This window comes from Scardinius erythrophthalmus (genome assembly GCF_964197995.2).
Source record: "Scardinius erythrophthalmus genome assembly, chromosome: 12".
Taxonomy (NCBI): Eukaryota; Metazoa; Chordata; class Actinopteri; order Cypriniformes; family Leuciscidae; genus Scardinius; species Scardinius erythrophthalmus.
In genome coordinates, this window is record NC_138232.1 from 42062198 (window position 1) to 42082922 (window position 20725).

Here is a 20725-nt window from a genome sequence, read left to right on the forward strand (position 1 = left end):
GTCAGAGGAGCGACAGTTAAGGATTCTAAGGGATACTGGGGCTGCACAGTCTTTTATTTTAGAAGACAGGCTTCCTTTTTCTGCTGAGTCGTATACGGGTACTGATGTGCTAGTTCGTGGTTTTGGAATGGTTTGTGTCAATATTCCTCTTCATCAAGTGTATTTGAAGTCGGAACTTGTTACTGGTTTAGTGACGCTGGGGGTATGTTCACAGTTACCTGTAGATGGAGTTGATTTCATTCTAGGAAATGATCTTGCTGGTGGCAAAGTTTTTCCTCGTCCTATTGTTACTCATGAACCTGTTGCTACTGAAGTATCTGAACTTGCGACTCAGTATCAATCTGTATTCCCTGCCTGTGCTGTAACACGAGCTCAGTCACTGAAATTTGGTGATGTTTCAGATCTTTCAGATACTGTGTTGTTTTCTCAACCTGAGGACATAGAGAAGGTGACAAAAGTTACATCTAAGGTTGAGTTAGAAAACATTGAGTCCCCTGAGTTACCGAAAATTACATTGAAAATAGGTAAGGGCGAGTTAGCTGCTGCACAGATTACTGACCCTTCCCTGGCTACTTGTAGAGATGCTGTAGTAGATTGCAGCCAAGTACCTAAAGCTAGAATTGCATATTTTTGGGAAGATGGAATTCTGATGCGTAAGTGGAAACCTCTGCATTGTGATGCAAAGTGGCAAGAGGTTCGCCAGATTGTCTTACCCACTGATTATCAACATCATGTACTAGAGTTAGCTCATGAGAATGTTCTAGCAGGACACTTGGGAGTAACAAAAACATTCCATCGAATCAGCAGATACTTTTTTTGGCCTGGTTTGAAGTCTGCAGTTTCTACATTTGTTCGCTCGTGTCATACATGCCAGTTAGTGGGGAAACCAAATCAGACCCGGTAGCTCCTCTAAAACCAATTCCTGTTCTTCACGAACCGTTTGAAAGGCTGCTTGTAGATTGTGTAGGTCCCTTACCTAAGTCTAAATCTGGGCATCAATATATCTTAACCATCATGTGCACGGCGACTCGCTATCCAGAAGCAATTCCTCTTCGCACGATAAAAGCTAAATCTGTGGTTAAAGAGATAATTCGCTTCTGTTCTCTTTTTGGTTTGCCTAAGGTTATTCAATCTGACCAGGGTTCTAATTTCACATCAAAAGTTTTTTCACAGATGTTGAGTGAATTGGGAGTTAAACATCAGTTGGCGAGTGCATACCATCCAGAGTCTCAGGGTGCATTGGAGAGATTACACCAGACTCTTAAAGCTATGCTCCGGAGATTTTGTACAGAGACTGGTAGAGATTGGGTGGAAGGTCTACCTTTAATGATGTTTGCAATAAGAGAAAGTGTTCAGGAATCACTCGGATTCAGTCCTGCAGAATTGGTGTTTGGCCATACCGTGAGAGGCCCATTAAGGTTACTGAGTGAACAGTTGCTTGCACAGACTTCTGCACCTGTATCTGTACTGGAGTATGTGACTTCTTTCAGGGAACGTCTTCACCAAGCTTGTCAGTTAGCTCGGACTCATCTGGCAGAGTCTCAAGCAAAGATGAAAACTCGTTTTGACCACAAAAGTGTGAGGCGTGAGTTTCAGCCAGGTGAATCTGTTCTGGCCCTACTTCCTGTGCCTGGCACAGCCTTGCAAGCTAAGTTCTCTGGCCCGTACATCATTGAGAGAAAACTTAGCGATACTAATTATGTTTTTGGCACTCCTGAACGGCGACGTAAGAGCAGAGTGTGTCATGTAAACATGTTGAAGGCATATATCACAAGAAATGCAAAATCAGATGTTCTTGTTAAACCTGTGTCTGCAGCAGTTTGTCTACCTACTGAATGTGTGGAGGAGGATGGACTTATAGCAAAAGATGCTCAAACTTTGTGTGCCCGATTGCAGAATTCAGTTATTCTGGGTGATCTGCAATCCTATCTCTTCCACTTAACAGAAGAACAGAGTAAAGCAGTTAGTAACTTAATTGTTAACTATTCTGATCTTTTCTCTGATGTTCCTTCCCAGACTACCTTGCTGTGTCACGACATTGATGTAGAAGATAGCCAGCCCATTAAACAACATCCATATAGAATAAATCCAAAGAAACGAGTCGTCATGAAATCTGAGGTAACATATTTGTTAGAGCATGGTTTGGCAACTCGCAGTCAAAGTCCATGGAGTTCACCATGCATTCTAGTGCCGAAGCCTGACTTTACATTCAGATTCTGCACTGACTATCGTAAAGTTAATGCTGTGACCAGACCAGACTCTTTTCCTCTTCCAAGAATGGAAGATTGTGTTGACAAAGTTGGTGCTGCTCATTATGTTACTAAATTAGATCTACTAAAAGGGTACTGGCAGGTCCCGCTGACTTCTCGTGCCTCTGAAATATCTGCATTTGTCACACCTGATTCATTTCTACAATACTCGGTCATGGCTTTCGGCATGCGAAATGCACCAGCTACGTTCCAGCGGCTAATGAACAGAGTTTTGTCAGAAGTGACCGATGTTGAGGTATATTTGGATGATGTTGTGATATATTCTAACACCTGGGAGGAACACATTGAGAAGTTAAATGTTGTTTTTGAACGGTTGAGAAGAGCATCTCTGACTCTGAATTTGGCTAAATGCGAATTTGCCAAAGCAACAGTTACTTATCTTGGTAAATGTGTTGGCCAAGGACAAGTAAGACCTATAGAAGCCAAGATAGCTGCCATTGTTGAGTTTCCCAAGCCCACTAATAAACGTGAGTTGCGCCGTTTTTTAGGAATGAGTGGCTACTATCGAAGCTTTTGCAAGAATTTTGCTGCTATTTTTTCTCCTCTCACTGATCTTTTGAGTGCATCCAGGAAGTTTGTGTGGACTTCAGAGTGTATGGATGCATTCAATGCTGCCAAAGATCTCCTCTGTACTGCACCTGTTCTCTCTGCTCCTAATTTCTCACGGCCTTTCAAACTACAGGTGGATGCCAGCGCTGCAGGAGCCGGAGCAGTCCTGATTCAGGAAGATGGAGCAGGAATTGACCATCCTGTATCTTTTTTCTCAAAGAAATTCACTAAGTGTCAGCGAAATTACAGTGTGATTGAGAAGGAAGCGCTAGCTTTGTTACTAGCCCTTCAAAATTTGTAAGTTTATCTGGGTGGAAGTGATGGCCCTATTTTGGTTTATACAGACCATAATCCATTGGTGTTCTTAAATCGCATGTCTAACACTAATCAACGTTTAATGCGGTGGTCTTTAATTGTGCAGGAATACCATCTTGACATCCGGCACAAGAAAGGAAGTGACAACATCATTGCCGATGCCCTGTCCAGAACTCATTCTTTAGACAGTTAATATGTTGATTTAGTGAATTAATATGTTGACTTATAACCAGTGGGCGGTTATTGTCTTTGGTGGCGGGGGTGTTACGTCCAGAGCCGTAAGGTTCTGTTTGTGTGTGTTCAGCTGTGCTGTTTTCTCTTTCTCTATCCCGGTCTCTCTTCATAGGAAAAATGGTTCCACCTGGTACAGATAATCAATGGCCTGCTGTGATTGGATGCTGGGAGTATTTAAACTGCAAACACCATCAGAGCTGGGTTGGTGGTGGCTTGACTGTGTGCAGCAGCAGCAATGAGGTCCCTTCTTCAACCCCAGACCTGAGACTTTGTTGAAGCCAGTAGTGAACAGTGTATCTCTACCTTATATTGTGTGTACTACTTAGTGAAGTAGTTTTCTCTTTTTAGTCTCTTTCTATTTCAATCCCTGATTGAGACTTTAAAGGCAGAAGTGAGTGTTACCTTTAATGGTTTAATCATTGTTTGACTTAATGGATAATTTTCTCTTGGTTTATTTGAAGTTTGTTACTTAATCATTTATTTCTTTATTTTGTGAGGTTAGTAGGGAGGTGGGTGCCATTTATTTTGAATCATATGTTTTTCTCCTGTTTATGCTAGCAAGGGAGTTAGCTTATTTTGCTGTATTTTTGTTTTCTTTTCTTTTAGTTTAGGTAGTCTGATTAATGAGGAGTAAGATTGATTTATGTTTGTTGTTTTGGCTATACCCCCTTCTGAACTTGATACCTCTCTTTTTTTTTCTTTTGCCTAATTTGTAAATAAAACTACTTTCTTGAATGAGATCACTATGTGGTTATTGTGAAACAACTCTGGGTCTGGAGACGGGGTGGCTTCATGCTGTTGCACATTCATTTCACCACCATCCATTTTTACTGTTTCATTCCTCCCCTAGACCAATTAGGAAATCGTAACAAGGCTCACTGGGGGAAACGCATACTTGCGAAGGCCCCGGGGCCAGCTGTGTGCCAGAGCATCCGTGCCGAGGGTCCCCTCGGTCAGAGAATAGAACAACTGGCAATGAGACGTGTCCGGGGCGGCAAACAGATCTACCTGAGCGGTCCCGAAGCGCCTGAAAATCAGCTGGACCACCTGGGGATGGAGTCGCCATTCTCCCGGTAGCACCTGCTGCCGTGAGAGCTCGTCGGCTGCACGGTTGAGCAGGCCCGGAATGTAAACAGCACGAAGCGACCTCAGATGCTTCTGACTCCAGAGAAGGAGATGGCGGGCGAGTTGTGACATGCGGCAGGAGCGTAGACCACCTTGGCGGTTGATGTACGCAACGGTCGCAGTGCTGTCCGTACGGACCAGTACGTGCTTGCCTAGTAGCAGCGTTTTGAAACGGCTCAATGCAAGACGTACTGCTAACAACTCAAGGCAGTTGATGTGCCAATGCAGTTGAGGCCCCGTCCACAGACCTGAAGCTGCATGCCCGTTGTACGTGGCCCCCCAGCCAGTGGTAGAGGCATCCGTGGAGACCACAGAGTGCCTGGACACTTGTTCCAGGGGAACACCTGCCCGCTGGAACGAAGGGTCCGACCACAAGCTGAGAGTTTGGCGACAGTGCGGAGTCACTTGGACCCGGCACGAGCCGCTCTGCCACGGCCATCTCGGGACTCGATCGTGGAGCCAGTGTTGGAGCGGCCTCATATGAAGCAATCCGAGCGGCGTAACCGCGGCTGCAGATGCCATATGCCCCAGGAGCCTCTGAAACAGTTTCAGTGGTGCCGCTGTTCTGTGTTTGAGCGTGCTCACGCAGTTCAACACTGACTGGACACGGGCCTCGGTGAGGCGCGCTGTCATGCTGACCGAGTCCAACTCCATACCGAGAAAAGAGATCCTCTGCCCGGGGGTGAGTTTGCTCTTTTCCCAGTTGACCCGAAGCCCTAGGTGGCTGAGGGGACTGAGCACCATGTCCCTGTGTTCGCACAACTGCTCTCTCGACTGGGCCAGAATAAGCCAGTCGTCGAGGTAGTTGAGGATGCGAACACCACGCTCGCACATGGGAGCAATGGCCGCCTCCGCGACTTTCGTGAAGACATGGGGCGACAGGGCCAGCCCAAAGGGTAAGACCTTTTACTGATATGCCCGTCCCTCGAACGCAAAGCGGAGAAACGGTCTGTGTCGAGGGAGAATCGAGACATGAAAGTACGCGTCCTTCAGGTCGATCGCTGCAAACCAATCTTGGGGACGGATGCATTTGAAAATGCGTTTCTGCGTAAGCATCTTGAACGGTAGCCTGTGAAGGGACCGGTTCAGGACGCGCAGGTCCAAGATTGGTCGTAACCCACCACCTTTCTTGGGTACAATGAAGTACGGGCTGTAGAAGCCGGTCTTCATATCGGCTGGAGGGACCGGCTCGATCGCGTCCTTCGCCAGTAGGACTGCGATCTCCGCCCTGAGCACCGGGGCATTGTCCGCCAGAACACGGGTGAACAGGATGCCCCTGAAAGCAGGGGGGCGCCGGGCGAACTGAATCGCATAGCCGAGTCTGATGGTACGGATGAGCCAGCGAGACGGGCTGGGAAGCGTTAACCAGGCTCCCAGAGACCGAGCAAGCGGGACTAACGGCACCACAGACGTACCCGGGGTGGGGCAGCGCGGCGGAATGCAGGGACCCGACTCGGACGGCACAGCGGCCCGAAGTGGGGTCTGAGTGTGTGGTGCAACACATACCTGCTTCCGACGAAGGGCAGAGTGAGTGTGAGGAGGCGACAGCACGTCCGGAACACAGCCACTGCTGCTCGCTGGCGATGGAAGAGGGGCTCGGGAGTGACAAGGCATGGCGGCGTCGTCGACTGCCAAGCGCGCCCTCTTGGGGCCCAGAGGTTTCAGAAATTGCTCTTTTTTTGAAAATGTGGGTACACGGGTCAGTGGCGGAACAAAAAGAGAAGGAAACAAAAGATTCTCCGCCCGTCCCTCCACCGGGGGAAGGAGTGGCGCCTTCGCCATCTCCTGAAGAGCAACTTGATCCATCTCTGGGCCGCCCGTCTCAGGGTCGTTTGCACCGTCGCTTGCCTCCTGGTTTGGCAGCGGCCTGGACGGGCGGGGTCGGCTTCCTGCGGCTTGCTCCACGCTGAGGCCTGGATGATGGCTGCTGCTGCTGGGGCTTAGCGGGAGCGGAGGACGCCGCAGAAGGCCGACCACGGCGACGAGTAGACGGAGGGTCTGCGGCCGGCGGACGGGTGGGAGCAGCAGGGGTCAGCCGGGGCAGGATGTGCCGGATGGCCTCCGTCTGCTTCTGTGCGGCCGAGAACTGTTGGGCAAAGCTCTCGACCGCGTCGCCGAACAACCCAACCTGGGAAAGAGGGCCATCCAGGAACCGATATTTATCGGTGTCCCTCATATCCGCCAGGTTGAGCCAAAGGTGGCGTTCCTGGACCACCAGAGTGGACATCGCCTGACCAACCGAACGTGCAGTTTCCTTCGTCGCCCGGAGGGCGAGGTTGGTTGCCACACGGAGCTCCCGGAGGAGCTCTGGGTCAGAACCACCCTCGTTCATGTCCATGAGCGCCTGGGCCTGGTGGACCTGCAAGTGCGTCATGGCATGGAGGGCGGAAGCAGCCTGTCCACAGGCCTTGTAAGCCTTCGCCGTTAGACCGGACGAAAACTTACAGGCCTTGGACGGGAGGCGTGGATTACCCCGCCAAGAGGAAGCGGACGCCGGACACAGCTGCATCGCGACGGCCCGCTCCACTGGGGGGATATCCACATACCCCTTAGCTGCCCTGCCGTCGAGGGTGGCGAGGGGTGAGGAGCCACTAGAACGGCTTCGGGCACTATACGGTGCCTTCCACGTCCTAGAAAGCTCCTCATGCACTTCCGGAAAGAAAGGTACCGGGGCGGCGCACTGAGAACCAGCACGGCCCGCCCCGAGAAACCAATCGTCCAACCGAGAAGGTTCGGGACGTGGTGGAGGATTCCACGCAAGCCCGACCTTCTCGGCGGCCCGGGAAAGCATAGCAGTCCATTCTGGATCCGGCTCGGACAACGCTACACACCCCGAGGGGGGCAACGCAGCCGAGTCGTCATTTCCAGAGGACAGCTCCCCCTCCGATGCTGCGATCGACATCTGATCGTCAGCTGGAGCCCCAAAGGAAACGGTTGGCCGTTCCGGAGAAGGACCAAGACGTTCACTAAGGAGCCCCAATGGCGACAGCGCTTGTGAGGCGTGAGGGGCCCGCGGAGGATGACTCGACGGGGAAGCCCTCACGGTAATCCTCAGATCACCCTGGTCATGCACCGAAGTAGGTCTATTCTGCGGGGCAGAATAGACACTAGATCGGGGCATAGGCGAGGGGACTGCACCTCCCTTGAGGTAAGCGAGTCTCACTCTAAGCGCTGCGATAGTCATATTCCCGCAATGGGAACATGAACTATCCACAAAAGCTGCCTCAGCGTGTTGAATGCCCAAACACGAGAGGCAACTACTGTGGCCATCTGCTGGCGCCAGGGAACGACGGCATCCAGAAACGCACAAGCGGAATGACATCTTGAAAAAGACGCAGGGTCACGCTTGTGTTGCTCTTTTAGTGAAAACAAAAAAATAGAAAAATAACTCTCTCAGTGCTGAGGCACCCAGGGGTAGCTGCGGTGTGAATGAACACACGGGGAAACGCCCACCGAACCGACACACACAAACACAGAACAATAGTGCTGTGAAAACAGCAGTTGTGAGCTGCAATGCTCGCGGCCACCGCTGATCGCGCCGTCACACCAACACAAGGAGAGTCCTTTCTCGTTTTCAAAGGCAGTCTTTTCCTGTAGAGTTCGGAAGTGAAAGCAAAAGCTCGGCTCCGAAGTGAAAGACAATGTGTGCGTGCGCCCGCTTCCTGTTTATACCCGCGCGGCGGGGCGGGGGCGCGTGACGCGTTCACGCACGCCAACGTTCATTGGCTTGTTCTGTAGATACTCGAAGTTGATAGGGCTCTCTGAAGTGATCCCAATTACGTCGTCACGTCGACGTTACGTCGAACGTGAGCGACTGAAAGGGAACTATATTACATAAAGGTCTTAATATACAAAACACCATGTTTCCTCTGGTAACAGAATTTTAATTCTCTTATTTCTCAAACATCACAAACATATTTATTTACAGTTTCTCAAATGAATTCATAAAGTGCCAATGAGACAAAGCTGGATGTTAGGAAGAAAACAATGTGACATCATATCAGTTTAAAATAATGATGCATAATCATAACACATATGAAATAAAATAGAAATAGAAGAGTTAATAAGCTCTTGTCTCAATGTAAACCATCGAGAAACGTTAAAAAAGGTGTTATTTAAAAAACAGTAATATCCTTCACAGACAATTTGAAAACAACATACAAGGAAAACGTAAATTAAATTAATAAAAAAGTTAATTAAAAAATACATGTTTATAGTCCTACCCAAAGCCAGTGTTGGAGAAAGTTACTTTTAAGAGTAACCCAAAATACTGATATGCAATACTTCTGTGTAACTTTATCTCGTCTGGGCTGGGCTTCCTTGCTTGAAAAGTAACTCAGATATTTTGTTTTGTATTTAAAAGTAACGCATTACTTTACTAGTCGTAACGCATTACCCCGAACACTGCACAATGCACATCGATTAATAAATTTGTTTCTGGAATTAAATCACAATTAAAAACAGTTTTTAATTTAACAATTAACGTAGAAACAACTTAGTATATAAAGAAGATTATATATTTTCAATCTGTTGTAATGGCATCAATGGAAAATAGAGCGAGCTTTGGTGAAAACTAAGAGAATATTTAATGACTACTGTAACGCAGTTAGATGTTGTGAGGCGGGAACCGGCTAAAATCAAAAGATTTTACTACGGTAACAAAATTTAAAAAATACAAAAACAAAAGTAAAGACGCCAGTCCCTCACAGTCGACTGCCGCCACACATAATACAACAAAACATTAAATAAAATAGTCCAGGCCTGGTCCTCTCTCCTCCTTCACGATCGTCTAACTAACATCACATTATGACGTGTCTTGATGCCTTCCGACCTTGGAATATTTTAATGTAAATGAACACTGTGAAAAAAGCATGGGTACAAAAGATCTTTTTTAAGTACAATCAACTTGACAGTCATTTCAAGTTAAATTATATTAAACTGACAAAAAAAAACTTAATATTTGAATCTCGTATAACTAGAAAAGTTGAAATTGCTTGAAACGTATATTATTACATTTAGCAGATTATTATTCTGTCAACTGATAGAAAAAGAGATTTGTCTGACTTGCCACTAAAAAGTGGTCTGTGAAAATGCTTTTGTGCCTCTTTGGAATCATGGCACCATAAGGTGCTGTTCACTTGCTGGATGGCACGTAGGTCTGAAGTTGTCATGACTTATAGTTTGATCAATTTTGCAAGTTTAAACACTACAACAGCACACCAGATTATTCCCATGCAATACCCTAAAACCTAAGCAATTAGTCCAAGAACTAGTTCTCCAACTACCATCAATATCCGTAAATATACTGAAACAACAAGTTCTACAAATACCACCAATAGCCGTAAAAATACTGAAACAAAAAGTCCTCCAACTACCATAAATATCTGTAAATATACTGAAACAACAAATTCTACAAATACCATCAACATCCGTGAAATTTCTGGACTAACAATTGCTCCAACTACCATCAATACCAGGAATAATAATACCAGGGGGTCGATGTTGTTGTCATTTCTCCCTGTAAAAGAAAAGAACGCCATTAATCAGTGCTTCAGTAATTGAGAGAGCAGCTTTAGGGTTAGTGGAGAAATACTCACTGGCAGGAGGATTTAACTCAAGACTTCCACGTCTCCACCTGACCGTACTCTTCTCGATCTCTTCATCATCAACCTCTTCTTCATCTTGTGGAATGAACTCAAGACTTCTACGTCTCCACCTGACCGTACTCTTCTCGATCTCTTCATCATCAACCACCTCTTCTTCATCTTGTGGAATGAACTTAAGACTTCTACGTCTCCACCTGAGCTCACGTACATCTCTCATCATGATCTCTTCATCATCAACCTCTTCTTCATCTTGTGGAATGAACTTAAGACTTCTACGTCTCAACCTGAGCTCACGTACATCTCTCATCATGATCTCTTCATCATCAACCTCTTCATCATCTTGTGGAATGAAGAAATCACCATTATTCTCATCTAATTAATATTATTCCATAATGGTGTCTAATCATATTATTTTATTGTATAAATAAATACATCACACACAGAAGGATTGACCTACCTGTAGAGGATGTATCACTCATGATCTCAGTGTGTGAAGCTGTCTTTGCTCTTCATGAAACTGATAACAAGAAAACACACAGTCGGTTCTACAGGTTTCACTGAATACACACAGACATTTTATCTGGCCTTATAAAAGATGTAACACTATTTGTAGCACTTATTATGCCAATTTGTATGATTTATTAGTTTGTTAGCTCTGGGTTCACCGAGAACAGAAACACTGCAGTCATTATAAGTTTACCATGTTAAGGACATTTTTCCTTTACTTCTGTATTAAAACACGTTCATTAATGCCGTTTATGGTGTTTGTGAAGTTTGAACAATACTTTACCCTGGTAAATTAATCCTTATGACTGTCTTGCCTGGGCGGTGTGTTCTCCATGTGTGGCTTGTGTAATGATGCACAATGGATGGAAATAGATCAATCCTACATAAAACATAGAATAACACACAAAGGAATAATGATCGGGCCTCATAATACAAGTCGAAATAACTCAACATGAAATAGCACAAATAACCCATGATCATGTGCAAACTGAACACAGAAAAAGTCTGTGAAGGGGCTTGTGCGGATCAGCTCTGACGTCACCCGAGTCAATCATACAAACCCATGATATTCTCTGATTTAGAAGATATCTGCTCCTGATCAACATGTTACAATTATTATAATTCTCAATGTTAAACATGCTAACATATCACACTGAAAGTAGGCTTTTAAATGAGCATTTATTTAAAATACAAGTTTTTCTTTTGCAAAATTACATTTCCTTAATAGCCTAAACACTGGCTTTACTCCCTTCAAACTTGAATGATCACTGTTTCATTAAATAATTGTTGGAAAACATTCTTATCATAATCCTTTCTGTTAAGCTTATGTATATTTTTAGTTAAAGCTGTTAATTTATAAAGCAATATCCTCCTGGGACCCAGACTTTTTTTTTTTGTCTGAATTTCTCTGACATTATTCACATCACATCATACCCACTGCGCAATGTTTCGTCGGAGTGACGTAATTTTCATGTAATTTTTGGACGTCCAAATTCGGTCCATACGCCGATTTCACGCAGCCGTTATTTTGAAATCAAAAGCGAGGCTCCGGTGGGAAGAAAACCGGAAGTGTCGCCTTTAATCACAGGAGAGTCATGAATGCGATGGCATATTGTTGTGTTTAATGATGTTGTGTCAATTCTAAAACTGTACATACATTTCTTTCATACTTTAGACTATATACAGTGAAATTTATTTGTAAGTAAAATATTTTTTATATATAATTCAGAAAGTAAAAAAAGAAGCAGGAATGAAATATATACATATCTTATATTGGATATTAACATTCAATAGTGTAAATCGCGGCAAGCCGGCAACAGCTTCAGGTTGGTAGTCCAAGGCATTGTTGTTTATCTTAACTTCCGGGGTTCTTCCCACCAGAGCCTCGCTTTCGATTTCAAAATGGTATATAAACTGTATATAAACTGGACACAGCAACCCCATTGGATTCAACGGAGACAAGTGAAGTCAGTTAGAAGCTCTCACTTCCTGGGGGTCGAGCGTACTGCGCAGACTCAAACTGAGCTTGACGACGTAGATGTGACGTGAGCATCCTGTCTGTCTTCTAGTAGCTGTGCCGAGAGAAATCTGAATCATTCCCTTCCGAAACTTGCAGAGACGGAGAGCGTGAGTAGGAGCTGTCCATGAGCTGGGGCAGGAGAAACTTTTGCTAAGTATTCTGGTTAATTACTTTGTCATTTTGCCTCTTCGTCCCCCCAATTGGCCGCGAGCTTCTCCTCCTGTCCATACGGTAATCTCTCTACTGTGTGACAGAGAGTCGCGTGTTATGACGCAATCGTTAGCCTATTTTTACAAAAACTGCTTCTACGGGGCCATAACATAAGATACAAGGTAATGGAGCCTTTTATACATTTTCGTGTTTCTTTAGAAATAAATAATGGACAAATGGAGTCTTTAAACGCCTCAGATGTAAAGTTATTCACTGTCAAAGTGACGCCAAAATGAATTGGAGTCAATGGATGCTAACAGCAGGTGATGGTCCGCTAATCAATGGCGGCACCCGGGGAAGCTTCAAGAAAATATCAAACCTTGCAGGCCTGAAATCAGCGTATTGAAGGGGTTGTTTTGTGACGCCAGGCGACGTCTTTTTTCAACGTCTTCCGCTCGTCTAATGTTGACGTCCGTCCACAAAAGTTTGTTTGTGGGAAGAAGGAAGGAGACGGGGTCGGCTTGCTGTGGATCGTGTGTTTTATTATATAAATCTTTTCCAAATAATAATCACGCTCAGTGCGCTCTCTCACATAAAACAGCGACTTCTTTAGACTTCTCCTCGTGAGACGACAGGCGCGCACACACACACACACTTTCTCCCGTCACAGAAATCGCTGAACCACACTCCCCCCGCTACAACACTTTTATCCAAAGTGACTTACATTGCATTACACATTTACATTCCTATCAATTCTTGCTTTCCCTGGGAATCGAACCCGTGATCTTGACATTGCAAGCGCCAACACTCTACTGTTTGAGCTACAGCATCACACTTTTGTACGTGTCTCCAGTTCCTATACGAGAACGTTCTCTCGTACTGCATTGCAAACACTGTGGGAAAACTCCTTTTCTCGAGAATATTGAAGCCTTTATTTTAAAACGCATTGCTGAAGCACAGGCGAGAGCACCAAGCTCGCGTGAGCGCGCTGATAGGCTGTGCTGAGGCAACTGCACGAACCAATGGCGAGACAGCAGAGGCGCGCGAACCAATCAGGGCGCCTGGCGCTCTGCCAGAGTCGAGCGCGCCAAATGACACATGACAGAAGAGTATAAATACAGAGAAAACTCGCCATTTGACAGATCTAATCTCCTTCAGCTCAAGACTCACCTCTTCGCTGATTTCTCCGGATAAGAAGCCGCTCGCCGTAGAAAAGCCTCTCAGCGGAACAGCTTCGCGTCTCGGCAGATCGCCAGCCAAGCGTTTCCCTGTGGCATCTGACGAGTATCCTTTCTATCTCTCTCTACTTTATTCTAAAAGAGCAAATCGCTGTTTTCACAGCGTGCGGCGTTGTTTCAAATGCTGCTTCCAGTCTGCGAATCCTGCGGGGTTCCCCTGCATGTGTCTGATAGACACACACAGTGTGCTGCCTGTCTCGGTCCTGAGCACGCCGAGTCAGCGCTCACTAAAGGCGGATGTCTTCACTGCGACGGTATGCCTGTGGCCGTCCTCCGATCTCGTCTCGCTCTCGCTACTTCTGAGGGTGAACCTGCCCATCTTCCATCTTCGGCGCCCCGTGAGCCCCGTAGGAAGAAGCGGCGTGATCAGAGGATTCCTGAACGGAATTCCTGAGGATTCCTGATTCAGCGAATGCACGCCGGGTCCCTCCCCGCGTGCTTTGCCCACGCCTCCTTCTCCAGTCCTGTTCGCTAGAAGCGACCAACGCCCCTCTCGTGAAGCAGCAGGACTCGTTTCTTTCGGCGGATCCGCTGAGGACATGGAGGACGCTCTTTCTGTGGCGGCATCTGAGAGCGAGGATTGGTCGGGCTCCGCGGACCCCGCCCCCTCCTCTCAGTTTGATCGTCTTGACACTAGAGCGAGTGTTGACGCCGAACTCTTCTGTGTCATGTCTCACGCTGTCGACGAGCTGGGACTCGACTGGCTTTCCCCAGCTGAGCCCGCCAGATGCCGCCTCGACGAGTGGTACCTGCCGGGGCGCCAACAGGCCCCTCGCCAGCGCGCCGCTCCATTTCTGCCGGAAGTCCACAAAGAGCTCACAAAAAGCTGGCGCGCGCCCTTTTCAGCGCGAACGCGCTCATCTGCCTCTTCCACGCTCTCCACTGTTGACGGCGCTGAGAAAAAGGGCTATGTGTCTCTCCCACCACTTGAGGAAGCGTTCGCCGCTCACTTATGTCCTCCCACTGCAGGAAGTTGGAGGTCTAAAACGGTGCACCCATCTAAGCCGTGCAGAACGACTTCGGTGATAGCTAGCCGCACCTATGCTGCCGCTGGTCAAGCCGCCTCTGCGCTTCACGCCATGGCGACTCTTCAGGTGTTCCAGGCAAAGCTCCTCCGCTCCATGGATGAGTCAGGACCTGACCCAGACGCGTTTAAGGACCTCCGAAGTGCAACGGATTTGGCGCTACGGGTCACAAAGACCACTGCTCAAGCCCTCGGCCGCAATATGGCTAGCCTGGTGGTTTTAAAAGCGCCACTTGTGGCTGAATTTAACAGAGATCAGGGACGCTGACAAGGCCGCCTTCCTCGACTCTCCTGTTTCAACTTCCGGTCTCATCGGCCCATCTGTTAGCGGCTTCGCATAGCATTTCAAGGAGGCTCAGAAAGCTTCAAGTGCAATGAGGAGACTGGTTCTTTTCAGTAGATCTAAAAGACGCCTACTTTTACATCCAAGTGAACCCCCACCACAGGCCATTCTTGAGATTCGCCTTCGAGGGGCAGACATACCAGTACACAGTTCTACCTTTTGGACTGGCACTGGCACCTCGTACATTCACGAAGTGCATGGATGCGGCTCTCTCCCCCCTAAGACAGCAGGGAATGCGCATCCTAAACTACCTCGACGACTGGCTCATACTGACTCAGTCAGAGGCGTAGTCACATACTCACAAAGCCTGGCTCCTCAGCCATCTGGAATGCCTAGGGCTCAGGGTGAATTTCTCCAAGAGTATTCTGTTGCCCAGCCAACGGATTACGTTCCTGGGAACAGTTCTCGACTCTGTGCTTATGAGAGCATGGCCCACATCGGCCCGTGCTCTATCAATCCAGCAGCTTGCCGCATCGTTCATAGAGGGCTCTTATGTACTCCTCTGAAAGTTTCAGAGGATCTTAGGCCTGATGGCCTCAGCATCATCAGTACTCCAACTAGGCCTACTACGTATGCGTCCTCTTCAGCTTTGGCTAGCACCTCAGGTGCAACCCCATGCCTGGCGCTCAGGCCTTTTGAATATCAGGGTGGACCAGCGCTGTATTCGAGATCTGGACCCCTGGAGGAATGCCAGCTGGTACCAGCAGGGCGTGAGCATGGGAGTGGTCTCAGAAAGGAGGGTCATTTCGGCAGATGCTTCCAACTCCGGTTGGGGAGCCCTGTACGAGGGCAGGTCTGCCTCTGGCCTCTGATCGAGCTCGGAGAAACGCCTACACATCAACTGCCTCGAGATGAGAGCAGTTTTTATAGCACTAAAAACCTTCCTCCCATACCTGGCAGGACACCACGTCTTGGTCCGGATGGACAATATGTCAGTGGTCTCTTAGATAAATCGCCAGGGCGGCCTCAGGTCCCGCAACCTGTTCGCCATAGCCACTCAGCTTCTGCTATGGGCTCACACCAATCTGCGTTCGCTCAGGGCAGCTCACGTGCCGGGCACGTTGAACACCGGAGCAGACATGCTTTCTCAGGGCAACGTTCCCCTAGAAGAATGGTCACTCCACCCCCAGACGGTTCTCCTGTTATGGGAGGTCTTCGGGAAGGCAGACCTCTTCGCCTCAGAAGACAACTGTCACTGCCCAATCTTCTTTTCAAAGAACAGGGATGCGTTGGCCCACGAATGGCCCAACCTTCCTCTCTATGCGTTTCCGCCGGTCTCGATGCTCCCTCAGGTCATCGAACGGATCAGGAACAAGAAGTACAAGTTTGGTAGCCCCCCTCTGGCGAACCCAGACTTTGTTCCCAGAGCTGATGCAACTGTCTGTAATAGACCCGTGGCCAATACCGCTGAGGCGCGACCTCCTGCCTCAGGCGAACAGATCGATCTGGCACCCCCGTCCAGACTTATGGGCCCTACATGTATGGCCACTCAACGGGTACCCCAGGACCTCCCAGAGGGCGTTCTGAATACAATATTGGAGGCTAGAGCTCCGTCTACTAGACGTCTCTACCACCATAAATGGTCAGTGTTCTCCAGCTGGTGTCTAGCTCGGAACCTCGACCCACACAATGCGAAGTACCAATAGTACTGTCTTTTCTCCAAGAGATGTTGCTCCCCTTCCACGTTCTAGGTGTACGTGGTAGCTATTGCAGCATTTCACGTACTGGTAGCCGGATCTTCCTAAGGCAAAAGCGACCTTATAGTTCGCTTACTTAAGGGTGCTAGAAGGCTCAACCCGCCTCGGCCACCTTCGGTGCCGGCCTGGGACCTTTCCTTGGTTCTAAGGGCTCTCAAGGGAGCCCCCTTCGAGCCACTTCAGACAGCTGATCTAAAACCCCTCTCCCTGAAAACCGCCCTGCTGTTGGCATTGGCGTCAGTTAAAAGAGTAGGGGACTTGCAAGCGCTCTCCACCAGCGCGTCCTGTCTGGAGTTTGGCCCTAACGACTCCAAGGTCGTTCTTAGGCCAAGAAATGGATATGTACCTGAGGTGCTCTCAACTCCGTTCAGAGCCCAGGTTATTTCTCTGTCAGCTCTCCCAGCTTCGGAAGAAGACAGTGAGGCTCACATGCTCTGCCCCGTCAGAGCTCTGAGAATATATCTGGAGCGTTCTGCCTCTTTCAGACAGTCTGAACAGCTCTTTATCTGTTTTGGAGGTCGGACCAAGGGTCTTCCGGTCACAAAACTCACACTATCCAGATGGATAGTTTATGCCATCGCACTGGCATACAGTGACATTCATTTGGCGCGCTCGACTCTGGCAGGGCCCTGATTGGTCCGCGCGCCTCTGCTGTCTCGCCATTGGTTCGTGCAGTTGCCTCAGCACAGCCTATCAGCACTCTCGCCTGTGGTGCAGCAATGCGTTTTAAAATAAAGGCTTCAATATTCTCGAGAAAAGGAGTTTTCCCACAGCGTTTGCAACACAGTACTCGTTCCCTTATCTCTAAGGTAACCGAGGTTACGTAAGTAACCAAGTACGTTATCACCTGATGCTGAGACGATCAAATAGAGATAAAAATAATGATCAAAATAATGATCTTAAATAATTATAAATCATCTGTATTCATATGTATTAATCATGTTGATAATAACAATGTTGATATTTGTAAATAAAAAAAAATATTCATGTAAATTTCCTGCACCTGTCATAGATGTCCAAAAAAATGACCCAGTTCAAAGGTCCAATGTTGAACGTCAATATGACGTCCAAGTTGGATCATGGTTGGACGTCCAAATAGTGGACCTAGTTTGGACATCGAATAGATGTCCAGAATTGGTCATGGACCGACGGACCCAATATAGACATGATCTGCAGGTCTATCTGACGTCCAATGTTTAGTGGGTATATAAAGAGCACATTCAGAGATAGCAAATGTTTGGAAGTTTCACAGTGAAAACTGCCTTTCTTTGGACTTTACACATGACTGACATTAATTTAGAGATCAAGTAACATGCTTATGGAAATATAATATTTTTGTAATTATCATTTAAATCTAAATCATTTTTTAATTGTTTGTCATAAATAAACATCAATAAAATTTTATGGGGTTTCAAATCAAAATATGACTATGTTATGAAAAAATACATGTACAGTCAGAGAGACACCAGGACTTAAATAATGTTTATCAGGCATTTTGGGAGACACGAGTGAATAGGGAAAGAAATTATACATCGATATTCCTATGAAATATTAGATATTATGAAAATCTTTCCAATTACTACTCTCATTATTAGGCTTTTTTTTCATTATGTTGCCCCAAATACACAATAATATGCAACTTAGATACAATGTATAAATGGGAAAACCCGCTTATGACCATTTGACACACATATCGCATAATGCAAAATGGTATATCAAATAATTTGGTTATATCTTTTATAACATAGTTGAGAATCATCTTTATACAAAGTTTGGTATATACAATTCTGAAACCTAGAAATTGATTGGTGATTTAAAAACAAACAAACATTGTTTTTACCTATTAATAAGTTAATAAGTTTCCCAATACCATAATTCTTTATATTTGATAGCTGATAACCAATATATTGGCTGATAAATCTAAATACACATTTTTATAGAATTTTTGAGAGTCTGATTACAATTTTATGTAGCCTATATGACAGACTTGCGCTGCACATGTTGCACTGAACTGTATTTTCCTTTTTTACGTGATTCCAATCATATTTCAAGCAGTTCAAAATCATCATGGCGAACAGTGCACATCTGAAGAAAAAAAATCTTATGCTCTAAAGTAGCCTACAATGTAGGCTAATGACACGAAAAAATAGTAAATTAACAAAACACTTTTTTCTGGGTCTCAAGAGGATATCTCATGTAGGGTTTTTCATTTGTGTTTTATAAGATGAACATTAGCAGGTGCTGTAATGTGTTTCCTTGACTGGTTTTCACTGAAGAGAAACACTCCGAAATGACAATGCAAGTAACTTTAAAAACTGTGGATCAGCGCCGACTCGAGACGGGAAATCTTCAGATCGGTTCAGTCCAAATTTGTGAACTAGTTCGACCAGTTCACGAAAAAGAATCGGTTAAAAAGAACAATTCGTTCACGAACCGGATATCATATTGAAAACGAAAGTAAAACAGTGATGCTCGTCAACGGTATTTTTAACCTTTTACCGTGAAATTAGAGTTCCGTGACTTCATTAAAATCAACACATTAATGATTTAACTCTCAACCACCCACAATTAATTGGAATTTTATTTTTTAATACTTTTAGTACCGACCAGGAGATTATCAGCCTCAATTCCCCTATGCAGGAAAAACCCGTTACATTCGACTCCAAACACGCATCAAGAGATTCATAACATTCATTGCAGTCTCTATTCCATTATTCCACTCGCTAATGCCATGACCTATTTTTTTACAGTCTATGGTCATGACTCGCCATTTATAGCCTACAATAATTTAACATATTGACACATTAGCCTAAAGTTGGCCATAAAACGTCGCATGTGTGGTCTGGTTTGGTCACATGTTTGAAAAATCCAGATGCTTTCTCAAATCTCAGCTATATGTAACTGGTCTGTCTGCGTTGTGTTTTGGTTGATATGAGAAAAACAAGACAGTATTCGGCAGTATCACCGATCTTTTATTCCTGATATAAAACAAATGTAAACAGCCTCTTAGTTTGAGAGTCGCCCTTGGTTGATCTATAAAACAAATGTGATGTAGCCTAACCTAACCTTAGCTGGAAAATAACTTTAATAAAGAACCGCTATAAAGCCAAAACAATCTGTTACCTTAAATTATACGTTTATAAGCTGCTTTGAAACAATCTACATTGTTAAAAGCGCTATATAAATGAAGATGACTAGACTTGACAACACTCGTCACATGTGCTCTCATTTCCACATTTAAGCCCAGATGCAAAAATATAATTTAAACAGGCTCAAATGACAAAAATAACCACGCAGATAGGTAAAATAATATTATATACAAAAATTAGAGTGAAAATATAGACATAAAAGCAACAATTAAAATTAAGATTAAAAAAGATTATCAGGAGCCCAAAATAACCTCACCTCTCCACTGCATCACCAATGCAAAGAGAAAGAGGAGAGGACAGAACAGGAAATATTGACTCATGATGTCATCACCACAATTAAAGGGAAAGGCACTCACACTTCAATTAGGAAGTCATATCAGGTGTATGTAAACGAACAATTTTGTGTGAATTCTAATAAACAATATATACATTTAACAGGAAAATTTCTGTACCTGTTACACTCACCCACCAGAATTTACACAAAATTCCCAGAGTATAACAAAAAAAAAAAAACACTGGTCACTAGAATAACATGGTCCACACTTAAAAACAGTGAAGACACAGCGTAAAAAGCTACCCAAACGAAAGGGGTACAAATATGAAGAAAGTTGGCCAAACTTCTACACATTTTGTAGGCATTACCAAAGTGCCCATTACACTTGAAAAATCTCAGACCAGGTAACCAATACGCACAAAAAAAAAAAAAAAAAAAAAAAAAAAAACACCTAGCATTGTCAGAGAACAGATTAAAAAAAAAACAGATCTAAACATGAATACTAGGAGATACAGACTCCATACTAAGTAAGGTTTTGAGTTGAACCATTGACTCAATCAGCCTACAAACAGGCTGAATTACTCTACCAAGCCTAGTAGTGTAACGATCACCTGTATTTAAATCAGCTACAGGATCTTGCTTAAAGGGTTCACTGGCAGAGACAGGAATTTGGGGAGAGTGGATAGCACCAGCCACAGCCACAGTATTATCATCAGTCACTGACA

At 45.6% G+C, this 20725-nt stretch overlaps 1 protein-coding gene across 3 annotated transcripts; it reads right to left on the reverse strand.

The window, feature by feature from the left end:
* Window positions 1-8352: 8352 nt before the first annotated feature.
* On the reverse strand, window positions 8353-20010 carry LOC308699950 (uncharacterized protein). Of its 3 annotated transcripts, none has more exons than XM_081381154.1 (6): window positions 19983-20010; window positions 10890-10985; window positions 10557-10616; window positions 10091-10438; window positions 9914-10011; window positions 8353-9351 (listed from the first exon to the last, which is right to left on the reverse strand). In XM_081381154.1, exons 3-6 carry the CDS (start codon window positions 10576-10578, stop codon window positions 9298-9300), a joined length of 522 nt encoding a protein of 173 aa, XP_081237280.1. In that variant the 5' UTR covers window positions 10579-10616; window positions 10890-10985; window positions 19983-20010; the 3' UTR covers window positions 8353-9297. The 3 variants fall into 3 exon arrangements, with proteins under 3 accessions (XP_081237280.1, XP_081237281.1, XP_081237279.1); XM_081381155.1 differs by having other exon boundaries at window positions 8360-9351; window positions 9983-10011; XM_081381153.1 differs by having other exon boundaries at window positions 8360-10011.
* Window positions 20011-20725: the final 715 nt, after the last annotated feature.

Coding starts and splice junctions, on each gene's coding strand:
- LOC308699950 (XM_081381153.1), bottom strand. CDS start 10,578: ATGAGTGATACATCCTCTACAG. Junction 10,439..10,556: donor GAGTGATACATCCTCTACAG/GTAGGTCAATCC, acceptor TCATTCCACAAG/ATGATGAAGAGGTTGATGAT. Junction 10,012..10,090: donor TGAGTTAAATCCTCCTGCCA/GTGAGTATTTCT, acceptor TTTCTTTTACAG/GGAGAAATGACAACAACATC.